We start from the raw sequence: 12235 nt of genomic DNA on the forward strand, positions 1-12235 counted from the left end.
GTCTGTGTACAACCACTCCACATGCCTTTAATTGCCCACCCCCGTGGACAAATATCATTTATCTTATTGAACTGAACCACATTTGAGGGATCTCTGTTAAAATGTGGGTTAACGTAAATACCCTGAGTGTAATATATCAGCCGATATATCGATGTCAGCAACAGTCCGCCAAAATCCAGTATTGTTCTCTAATTCAAATATTTTCAAGTTGCGTATGCAGAGTTAGCTTGTCTGCACCATTACACTCAAAGGCTAGCATGACTAACATGTGACCAAGAAACTCAACCATCACCAAACCAGCACTTTATCACCCTTACCTTATCCACTTGCTACATTCTTCGTTGCTGGTCCTTGAATGAATCAAGGACCAAAAAAGTGACAAAGAATGCAGTACACATTCTAATCCAATTATTTCTTTTTGTGTTATGTCTTATAATAAAATCTGCCCAGTAGCTCTAATTGGAAAAAAGCAAATACAAATGTCAATAACTTTAAACAAGAGAACAGATGAATGTATATAGTGTACATATTACAGTTCCTTTCTATACTCCAGTTCTCATTCTAGTCTTACTGGTTTGAATCTACTTTACCATTTGCTTTGTAAAGTAAATCGTCAAACGTTCAGTCATCTGGAAGCAGCACCATTATCATGCATCACAATCAGCGTGGGACAAATTCCAGAGATGGCTTGTCACACAATTATGTGTCTGACCTCTGCCGTAATGAAGCAGTCAATTAAACAAATGTTTCAGGAGAGCGCAAGTACAATTACCTGTTAAATCCTCCACTCAAACAGTTCTGTCAAACACAGCTCACATTTTTAATCCCATGCCAAACTACACAGAGGAAGCATTTTATCACGCACTTCTCTTATCTTTCGGTTTTCTGCTTCCACTCATTATTTCCACCCAAAGCAGCTCAAGGTAGCCCCCAGGGGTGCTGATCAATGTGGTAGTGTAGAAGATAAGGATATTTACTTTGAAATGGAAGGAAAAGAAGTAGAAGCATTACAGACAGAATTCAATATTCATTACAACACCCCTAAATAGGTAAAATAATGTACTTTTCACCCTCTGCCCTTAACACTTTGTACCATCTCTAATTAATCCCCAGTGGACCTGACCTCGTCACACACAGTTCAGCTATTGATCCGCGACCTAAAGATGATTTATAATGAGCTGTATGTGAAAGGTATGTACTAACACCCCCCCCCCCCATCGATCCTATTCTGACATTCTCACGGTGTTCGAGCAGCTAAAGACAAATCAATTTACCTTCACCTTATTATTACCACCATATTTCTCTAATACACTAACAATGCCATTTTGTGCTAACAGGAAGTTGCCATGATGCAAAAACACCAGACAGTTTAACAAAAAAAACAGGTTTATTGAAAACTAAATGGCTATTATTTAACATCAGAAAAATAAATAATGGAAAATGTTTCAAGTTTTGATGTGATGAGCAGTCAGACATGTGGCGGTATCAGATACCCTTGTGATAAAGATGTGAGTTCGGTCCACAGTGTTACATTACAGTACAATACAATTGCTTAAAGGGACAGTTCACCCTAAAATCAAAATCAGTCATAGAGATGTGTGCTTTCTCTTATAACGGAACTAGATTGCACTAAACTAATGGTGCTCAAAGCTACACAAAAACATATTTGAAAAACTCAACAGCAATGTCTCGTTCCTGTAATCATGACCTGGTTACTCAAGATAATCCACAGACTTTATTGTGAGCAGTTTTATGGAGGAACCATTGTTTTTGATTCTGAGTCACTGTGCATAGATGGGAGGCTTGTGCTCCTCAAAGCACAGGATGCAAGCATTATCGGCATCCTCTTAAGCTGAGCTGCAGTGTTAGTGAGCAAAGTCTGCTAGCCTCTCATCCATCAGTAGATACATGCCTCTTCATGCATGGTGATGGCAGGTGTAGATATTTCTACAGCCAACATCTCCAAAACTCAGGAGCTCACAACAACCAGTTTAGATGGATAAAGAGCATCACAGGTAAGAGGAAAAATATGCATTTTTGAATTTGGAGGGAACTGTCACTTTAAGCAAAAGTTTTTCACAGAGTGTTTCAGAGTGCAAGATCTGCAAAGCTAAATTTTTGTCTTACCACAAATTGTGGTTGCAGAACAGAAAACGTAGACTGCTAGAGTGAAGTAATTTAACCTTTAGCCTTGTATGAATGCAGCATTCAATAAGTCAAATTAAAGTAACATTGTTACTTGTATATTATGAAGGTAATGATCACTGCAGACTCTTTTATTACAAACTTTTTGACAGCATTATATCATAACGATAATTGGACTTTTGAAGGCAACAATGATTAAAAATCAGCGTTAGGCTTTCATTGGCCTATGCATGTGAATAATGACCAGCATTTTCCAACTTCTGCACTCTGAAATTTCTTAACCAACAAAGCTTTGTGTCTGAACTTTATCTTTGCATTTTTTTAAAATATTCACTCAATATATACTGAACAAATAGAACAATGTTAATATCACTCCACTGTTCTTAGCTATCCTCAGAAACCTGCATTTCATTCATTTTCTTTAGATTATTGATTAATATCTGCCAGAGCCTAACAGATATATGGTTTGGCCAACATCATAAATATATAATTACTGGTGTATATGTTGTCCAGTATATGCCAAAATGAAAGCTTTTTTACAGAACATAATGCAGAAAAAGATGCTTGGGGCAATTTAGAATTAGTGAAGTCACAGTCGACTTCACTGTTTCATTGCACTGATGTCATTTTGGACAATAAAGTTCAAAACATCCTGCCTCCATTACATATGCATCTTCGTGTTTATAAGAATATCAGCTGATAAATTAATAGCCCTTAGAGGCCAGCATCAGGCTCTATTGTTCTCATTCAGCTATGTCTAAATCTGACCTGAGGAAAATATAGCCAATAAACCTCCCAGAAACCTTCACAATAAATATATCCTAAAACTCTCAAAGCAAAAATTACCATAACACATTCAACTTATTAAAGGATAAGTTTATCCAAAAATGGAAGTTCAGTCATTATCTAATCAACGCCATGCTAATGGAAAGTCAAGTGAAGTTTCATAGTCCCAAAAATGCTTCAAAGAGCTAATTTGGCATAATCTAATTCTTTGGCAGCCCTGAGATCCTGAATTGATTTGAAAAGATGTTATTTACACCCTGTTTAATTCAAAATCTTTACTATAGCTGCTAAGCTACAAGCATTAGCATGCACCCTGTCTTTGTGTAAGAGTGAGATTACATATCAAGGGTACAAAAAAACATCTTTTGAAATCAATTTGGGTTCTCTGGGCTTCAGGGGAATATGCTGTATGGAACCATTATTTCTGATTATCTTTTTAAAATTGTTTTAAAACAAGCTACTTCAGTTGTTGAGGAGAATACTGCCGCACCGGTTTGCAGTGAAGCTCTTAAAAATGTTTTGTGAACTATGAAACCTCACCCATCTTTCCATGGACATGGTGGTCCATGGTGGTGGATATAAAAGACTGAATTTTCATTTTTGGGTAACCTGCCCTTTTAACTGTTTCACACACAGCTGCTCTCAAACAATAAAAACCCCAGTAAATAATTCAGTGCAACCGCATCCCAAAACCATGTTCAACACTAAAGATATGTCTCAGTGCTCCAAGAAGACATTATTTTGTATAATCAAACCACCCTGACAAATTCAGATATGGATTAGTGAGGAGATGATTTGTCTTGTTACAAATGTAATAGTCTGTTCTATGTGATTCTCACTAGCAATACCGTCAAATTAGAAAGTATTTAAAGTCCTTCTCTAATTATAATGCCTTTGTAACGTGTTTACAGTGCACTCTCAGGTGTGCCCCTTAAGTAGCACAGACACACTCAGCAATCAGATCGTGTCATCTGAAAATATTCAAGTATTACCTGCCAGTTCCTGGTGAAGTAAACAATGCAGACGACGGCAAATAATGGAGGTTAAAATACAAATGATCAACAATGTAAAATAGAAGCTACATGAATGTGTCACACCCTGAGGATGACACTCAAAGAACTGAGCAAAATCCTGGTGGATTCTACTCACTCGGCAACTAACGCAACACTTGAAGGGTTTTCCACCAGATCTGACCCCAATTAATGCCGTCTGACACACATTTCAGAGAGCTGGGGGAATTATCCTCTGGTGTGATTAGTCTTCCCAGCAATCAAAGAGTCTTGCCTGTTAACTTTGCTGCGTAATTAGGTCAACAACTCTTTGTGTGTAGGTTCAACTTCAGGACAGCAGAAATCACAGAAATGTCCTGCAGTCGGTTAAGCAAGCGTGGTACTTGACCTGTTGTCTAGCTGCAACATGTTGAAATCTCAAGTTGTCTGTCCTTCGGGAAAGTTTTTAGGATATATGGATATATGGTATCTATGACCCTTCCCTCCTTCATATGCAATCTTCTTCCATTTGTGGTCTGATGACCCTAAGTCCTTCAATAAAAAACTCATGTAACTTTGTGTCTGTATCCCTACCTACAGTTTTCTGCCTCTGCACCCTGCTTCTCCACAGGGATTGCTGTGTCAGGGTTATTGGAGTCCTACCAGACATACAGGGAGGGGGAGGTTGAACTATGTCTTAGCCTGCCCCCTGCTGGAGATTTCTGTCATAGTTTTCGAGGCAGATGTGGACGCGCTGAGTGAAGTAGCTCGGGTCGGAAATGGCCCGGAGGAGGTCGGTCTGGACCAGTGTGATGTCATAGAGCTCAGAGGTGCAGGCCGTACGGGTCTCAGCACCGTCTGGGTCCAAGAACACCTGAGAAAAACACACACACATTCCCAGGACACAGAGAAAAGAGAAAAAAAAAAAACAGAGAGGGGGGAAGTCATGCTCTGAACCAGCAACAGTCTCGCCAAAACATCTGTGGTAATGTATTCACTGGGTCTGATTCCAGTTACGGGAAAAGCTGCATTCATTCTGTCTGACAAGGCCAAAAAAAATTCCTTATAAACATAACAGTATCTATAGAGACCATAGCATAAACGACTCACTGACGAATACACACACACACACACACACACACACACACACACACACACACACACACACACACACAGCAGTAGAGAATGTAAGCAAAACTGGATCATGCATTACACTACATGGATGGTGTGAGATGGTTTTTTGTGAAATGTTAGGGCCCTGACACACAACGAGGGTCGTACATCAGCCAATGTCGGGGCTGTCTGAGAGTGTCTGTCTTCACCAGTGCTCTTTTTTTCCATATTTAAAGAAAAAATCTGCATGTGTTTGCTCTGTAAAGAGGGAAACCATATAACCTGCTGTTTATGTGAGGACAAACCAGGCTGTTTTCAAGTAAAAAGTTCAAGTGATAGGCAAGAAAAACGTTTTGCTCCTGCAGTTCACTACATTACATGAGGAAAAAAACTCATCTGCCTGTTAACATTGTGCAAAAACAACAGAGCTGAATGCATAATTAATGCAGCAGAGAGAGAGAGAGAGAGAGAGAGAGAGAGAGAGAGAGAGAGAGAGAGAGAGAGAGAGAGAGAGAGAGAGAGAGAGAGAGAGAGAGAGAGAGAGAGAGAGAGAGAGAGAGAGAGAGAGAGAGAGAGAGAAAGATGAAAGATGAAAGATGAAAGAGTATAATTCTCTATTCCAACAAGTTATCATGATCTGATCTACAGCTATTTGAGATGTCATCTGATCTCCTGCCAACAGTCTTTCTGAGTGGGAGACGGCGTGTTCTTACTGCACTAAAGCATGTTTACATGTTTATCTCTTCAGCATCCTTGTCTCACAGATCTAAGCTGTGCCAAAAACCCGAGGTTTCAATTTACTAACAATCCATACAGACCACGTCCCATTAAGAGTAGTGACGTTACCTTGGGTTGAACTATGGTATCCTCGTCATTCTGCCGAATGTTGTCGTCTATGAAGATGTGCTGAACATTTTGGTCAAAGGGGTCGACCCACAGCGGCTTGCCGCCACGAATAGAGAAGGTATTACACGCCCACCTGGAGAAGAATCATGGGCACAGAAGGATGTGTTAAAAGTGAGTGAATGGATAGAGGCCACAAAACCAACCTTGATGGTGGCTTGAGGATTGTGATTTCGTACCAGTCGAAATGGTCCTGAAAGCCTCCCAGGCCCTGGACTGAGCTCAGGTACTGGTAAAGGCCTCTTTCTCCATCCCGAGTCGACACTCTGTCTTCAGCTCGGCTCAGGACGATTCCCCTCTTGCTGCAGCGGATCTTGCCTGCAGTCATATTCACACTTAACTGAACCGAGAGCAACAAGAGGAGTCAGAGTCAGAGAGAGAAACAAAGAGGGGGAACTGCTCTTTGGTAGGCAGAAGACCAAGAGAAACTTGTGGGAAATTATGTTGTTATTAAAACCCAAACCCAAATTAACTGTCAAATCAGCTTTTTCTTTTCTCACACATTAAAATAATGAGCACAATAACCCTGTAGCTTTAAAACAGAGTGGACACTTTAGAGGAAAACACCTTAAATCTATCTAACGGCATTGAAATGATTCTTGACTTGACTGTGTCATGGTGGAGTTTAAAAATAAAAAAAGGCCTCTGGCAGTTTTAACTTAATTTGACACCACAATTTAAGTAGTATCAGCTGTTCATCAGTTAAATCAGTTATTTAACTGAAACACTGTCCGTAGCTGTGCCGATGGAGCAGCCTAAAGATGGCAGTGTTAATCAATACTTGGTTTAAGAGCTAACACCTCCAAGCTAATTATGCTCCTGTTAACAACAGTTGTGTTTAGTGCTAACAGACTCTTTTTGTGGCAGACATTTTGACTTGTTGAAGCAGGAAAAGCACATGTGGAATTTACACCTTATTGATGGTTGCATTCCATTTGGGTGAGGTCCAGGGCTCAGGTAATGTGCATGGAGAATGGAGCCATCATTAATGTTAAGTCAAAAAGTCAGGCCTCTGCAAGGCTTTATTGATGGAACAGCTGAGGACTAGACAGGAAACAGGATGAGAGAAAGGGGGAGTGACACGCAGCAAAGGGCCCCAGGCCGGGATTCAAACCCGGGGCCACTGCAGCGAGGACAAAGCCTCTGTACATGGGATACCAACTGAACTGAACCCCGAGCAATGATTATTTTTATAGGCTAACCTGAATGAAAACATCCCCCTTGTTCCCTCGATACTTGGATCATTGCTGAAAATAAACTGTGTCAAACACAAGTTTATGATACTTATATGTTTTTTTCAGCAAAATAATCTTCACAGATGAACTCCACTTCTGCGATTTTCAAAACATGAATTAAACACTAGAAGTAAAAAGCTTACTACACAATTATTATACTATAATAGCTATAAAACTATAATTTTCTACAATCTGATCAGTCTACAAGTTGAAAAGTTAGAAGTAGAATAGTTTGTAACTGAAGTCGGCCTGTAAAGACAGACTAGTGCGTAGAAAAGTCTCCGTGGTCGTATTCCAGTGATCCACATCCACTGTCATCGAGTATGTTTCATCATTGAGTCACACCCTGAGGAGTCCGTTTTATCGAACTGTGATTTAACAAAGCTACCATGGAGGTTAGAAAGCTTAAACCATCAAGTTGGGCATTTGCATGAAAATCTGAAATTGACAGATGAAGTCAAAAGAGTTTCTAAAGTGGTTTAGTTTTTATGGGCAGTGCAAGTTTAGTGTGTTCCTTGGCATGCATGGACACTAACACCCCAATGCACAATTAATAACCACAACTACACTGCTTTAATTAGGCTTGTTTTTGCTCCTCACCCATCTCTAATACTTGACAGTAATGATGAAGCTGGAGCTGCTGCACCCAGAAACTGATGCAGGAGAACAAACAGCTCAAGTTCAGAAACTGAACAATCACATTATGTCATGTGATTACCCTCCCCCCTGCTCTACGTGTCTAAAGCAGAGATAAATAGCTTCTGACAGGAGTGTCTGAATAAGACCTCCACTGCGTTCTCTTCCAGACAGCTCACTGTGCCTGACAGGTTCACCATCTGACATCTCTTTCACCCCTCGCCCCATCATCTGTCCATTCCACTCTCCACTGTTCTCTCAAAATCAATGTGTTCCACCCCATTGAGCTAACAGGTACAACCCTCTGGGAGTCAAGGAGTTGCGCTGCAGGGTGCAGAAGGTCATGCTCTTCAAAAGTACACTTCGCAGTCAAATGTTTATCAAAGTAAGAAAGAATGAAGAATGAATTCTTTGATGTGTTCATTCTACACATTGCAGAGTTTACTTTTGGTGCAATTAATATTTCAGTCAGAAGTCATGCATGTTGTAGGGCTGTAAATAAAGATCATCTTAATTACCTATTAATCTGCTGATCATTTTCAGACTTAATCGCGGAGTCTATGTCAAAAAATTGTCACAATTCCCCAGAGCTTAATGTGTCATCTTTGAATTTTTTCTTTACTCCTGCTAGCAAAATAAAGAAAGAACTAGAGAAACTAAAGACTGTTAGTCCAAAACCCAAAGACTCTTTTGTTGTGAATGACTAAAATGCAGCAAATCACTATATAAGTAATGTCTGACACAAGAGTGCATTGCTGGCAAGCTCACTCAGACAGTGTGTGGTATGTAACTGGTCCTTAAACTAAAAGACAAAATATTGTATTTCACTGAGACAGTGGTGTGAATGTCTCAACTCATGCATGATTCTACTTCACCTTGAGATCAGGCAGATCAGGGAACAGTGGATGAGCCCCTTCATCCACCGCTTTGAACATGGCTCTGAGCACTCGTGGTAGGTCACTTCCAAATGTACGAAAGAGGATAGCAAAATCCCTTCCTTCCTGCACCAGGTCTTTGAGCAGCTGGAAGAAGGAGGGCAGGATCCAGTGGTACAGCTGGCCATCCTCACCTTTGACAGCCAGCTCTCTGTCTCCCTGCAGGGAACAAAGTCAGTAACACATCATTTCACCAAAGAACAAGGAAGCTGTACAGGCTACGACTATGGCGACACCACTTTTGACAGTGAAAAAATGTTTCACAAGCGTATTCTTAACACTTTGATAAGCATGACTGAACAGGTCCTGCAAAAGCGCAAAAGCTACATAAGTATAAATAAAAAAAAATTTAAGAGAGAAAAAAAATTGGTCAAACTACATTCTAGATGTCTGAAAGTCATTTGTGAAGGATTCATTGAGAAACAGCTGGTTATCGGTTAGTTAGCATTTAGTCTAACAACAATGAAAGTGATCCCTTAAAAACCTTCTCAAGAAGTAGAGGGAAGCAGAGGAAACACCACAAAATATTTTCTCAATAAAACATGACACAGTTTCAATCAAATCAGTGCATCAAGGTTTTTTTTGTACATTAATCCATCAGGTCCGGTCCATTGCAACACACTACTCTGGCACCATTCCTCTCTTCATACATCCATGGCAGCATCATAAAATAAAGTGTTTATTGGAAAAATAATCAATATACACTTCCAAGTGCAGGATGACCCATCAACATTTTTAATGTGTTTCCATGAAGGTAACTCTAAAATACCAGTGAAAATAGTTTTAAAATATTGCTTTTGGGTATATTCAGGCCTGACACTGGTGTACAGCTGCAATATGGAGCAAGACATCTGTGATTAAGGAAAACTTAAATAGTAATTTTGACTTTAACTAGGAATGCACGATTTTTTTTTTTTTTGTTCAGCTGATATTGACTAACAATAATCTGCTTTTCATGGCTTATACCGATAAGATACCAGACAATTTCACAGTTTGTTTTTTAAAAAGGAGCTCCTAGACTTTAGGGTAAGATAGGAAAAGATGTAGCGAGCAAAGATGGATGAATAGTATTCCACCGCTCTAATAAGATTTGTTGTGTTAAAACTCGTACACTCCTCTCTGAACCCTCGGGAATATGTTTTCAAATTGCAGCGATGTTGTCTGTGATGTTGTTGTCACCGTGTTTTATTCTCTAATCTACATTGAGGGGCTCCACCCTGGTGCAGCAATGTGACATCATGAGCACAACGGGCTGCACTTGTTCTCCTTGTTTCTCTTCTCGTAAATGCTGTACGTGGAAGTAATTTGGCTTCATATTATTCATATTTGGCATCCCTACTATAAACAACTGAAACAGATTAGGGTTTAGGGATTAGGACTGTTTAAAAAGGTAATTAAAACAAAAGGAGAACAAAGGTAACACAAAATGGCTCCATGCTTGTTATTTACACCCTCAACTCATGGACGAGCTTGCACTCCCACTTTAGATGGGATACACGCTAACTCTTTTTTTCTGTAGCTTAGAAGCTACAGTGAAGATTTTCAAATCTATTTGGGATTTCTGCACATCTGGAGACTTTAAATAAAGTCTTCATCTTCAGCTGTTCAGGAGAACGTTGTTTTGCTGTGAAGCTCCAGAAATGTTTTGTTCATTTTGAAAGCCAACTTGAATTTTTTTGTGTGAACGATCCCTTTAATTTATATACCTCTGCATGCATCACCATAGATTTTGCATTTTAAGCACATGCCAGGAGACCGGTTTGTCTCATCTCTGGCTCACAGAAAAAAGGTGACATCATTAGCCGGTTTTACTAACTGCTGAACAACAGCTCATATGGAAGTATGTCACTGTGTGACAAACACTTTCCAGCTGGCCTTCCTATCCGTTCTCTCTTATTTGATGCTTGCCTTGACGCCGTCGGGCCAGCGCAGTAGCTGCAGATGCTCCTCCAGGATCCCACGGAAACGTCGCCCTGCAGTGGAGGTGAAACCTGGTATCCGTCCAAACTGAGAGCAGTAACTAACAGCGTCACTGCAGGGTGGGAGCAGGGAGGGCGAGTCACTCAACCATTCCCACGTTCCTGTATAGAAGTGTTTGTGAATGATTTTAAATGAAGACACACTAAACAAGTGAGCACAGAACGAGTGGAGGATGCCAGTGCAGAACATGCATGATTTCATGATTTAATTGCTCCAATGTCTCATACACAAGTCGATTTTCTGTGCAAGCCCCCCCCCCCACACACACACACACACACACACACACACACGCATACTGTCTATGCTACGCACACATTCTAAGCATTCTTGTGTGATACTGTAAATGACTATCGCGTCAATTTCCAGTTTACCGTGTTTGTTCATCTTCCCCCAGGTGACAGTTGTGAGGAAATAGTCCAGAGCTGCCACAGTCCCCTGACCCGTCACGGCGTCCGACACCAGTATCGTGTTGTTGAGGTCGACATGCAGGACCACCTTTTTCCCCTGCTCATGGTTTGAGGACCACGGCCCCCGAGGGACCGTCACCGAAGAGTCACCTGTCCCGCACAGAGGCTCCGGTACATTTCTGCTGTTTGTCCCGTCATGTTCTTCAGCTTGGCGGCCGCTGTTCTCACCGAACTCGGCCATGAGTTTAAAACAACTGACGACTGCTCTTGGTTTGGAATAATTTCAACTCAAAGTTCCTACCTAACCGGCTTAGCTGTCTGACTCATGGCTGGTTACCGGTACTTCCTCGTCCTCCACGCCATCTTTTTCTTCTTCTACGTGCCAACTGTTGTACACCAATGCAAAGAGGAAAGAGCGCCATCTTCCGTAGAAAAAAAAACACACACACACGCACACACACTGTGTTATCCACACAGGTGTCTGAGGTGATCATTTTGCAGATTAGCTCATTTGTATTGTGACATGTATGATATTCACTGCTGTTTGTATTGCTAATAGAAATACTGAAGCTACTACAAGTGTGGTGAATTTTAATAATATTATATACCAATGTGTAACTTTAAAATAATGTAAAAATAATAATATATCAAATATTATTTAATTTCTTGGTTGAGTAAAAAGTACAATTTATCAATTTACAAATACAGATTAAATCTCTGGTTTTACAACCATATTTGAATGAAGATGGGTCATTACTGTCTTTTATTGAATTCTGAATATATTTGAGTTAACCATACACTGGAGATCATTATTTATGTTTTAGATTATTTTTGGAAAATGTGATAGATTTCTGACTGAAATTAAGTCCTCCTTCTGTATGTATTTATATTCTATTTTGGCAGTTGACTGACAAACGAATATCAACATCTTCCACTGATAGATCTATCAAGTATCATTTTTCCTACCCTATATGTAGCTTCATTGTTGTTGCATGTTCGAGGATCACCTTTGCAGCTAGTTTGTGATGATTCGAGTTAACAAATTAATTTCCATAGAAGCACACTGTCATCTTATGTACAGGAGATTTGAGAATTACATCTTGAAT

At 40.1% G+C, this 12235-nt stretch overlaps 2 protein-coding genes across 4 annotated transcripts in view; both read right to left on the bottom strand.

The window, feature by feature from the left end:
* Positions 1–4805, bottom strand: part of LOC119022986 (kelch domain-containing protein 8B-like) — a 215111-nt gene extending 210306 nt beyond the window's left edge. For all 3 annotated transcript variants that reach the window (XM_037104537.1, XM_037104534.1, XM_037104533.1), the window contains exon 1: positions 4795–4805. The gene's annotated coding sequence lies outside the window, so the exon portion shown is untranslated. The remainder of the gene's footprint in view (positions 1–4794) is intronic.
* Positions 1369–11749, bottom strand: si:dkey-32e6.3. The gene is made up of 6 exons (XM_037104532.1): positions 11094–11749; positions 10651–10823; positions 8683–8901; positions 6116–6276; positions 5880–6012; positions 1369–4794 (listed from the first exon to the last, which is right to left on the bottom strand). Exons 1-6 carry the CDS (start codon positions 11368–11370, stop codon positions 4618–4620), a joined length of 1140 nt encoding a protein of 379 aa, XP_036960427.1. The 5' UTR covers positions 11371–11749; the 3' UTR covers positions 1369–4617.
* Positions 11750–12235: the final 486 nt, after the last annotated feature.

Source organism: Acanthopagrus latus, chromosome 7 (assembly GCF_904848185.1).
Source record: "Acanthopagrus latus isolate v.2019 chromosome 7, fAcaLat1.1, whole genome shotgun sequence".
In the NCBI taxonomy this organism is placed as follows: Eukaryota; Metazoa; Chordata; class Actinopteri; order Spariformes; family Sparidae; genus Acanthopagrus; species Acanthopagrus latus.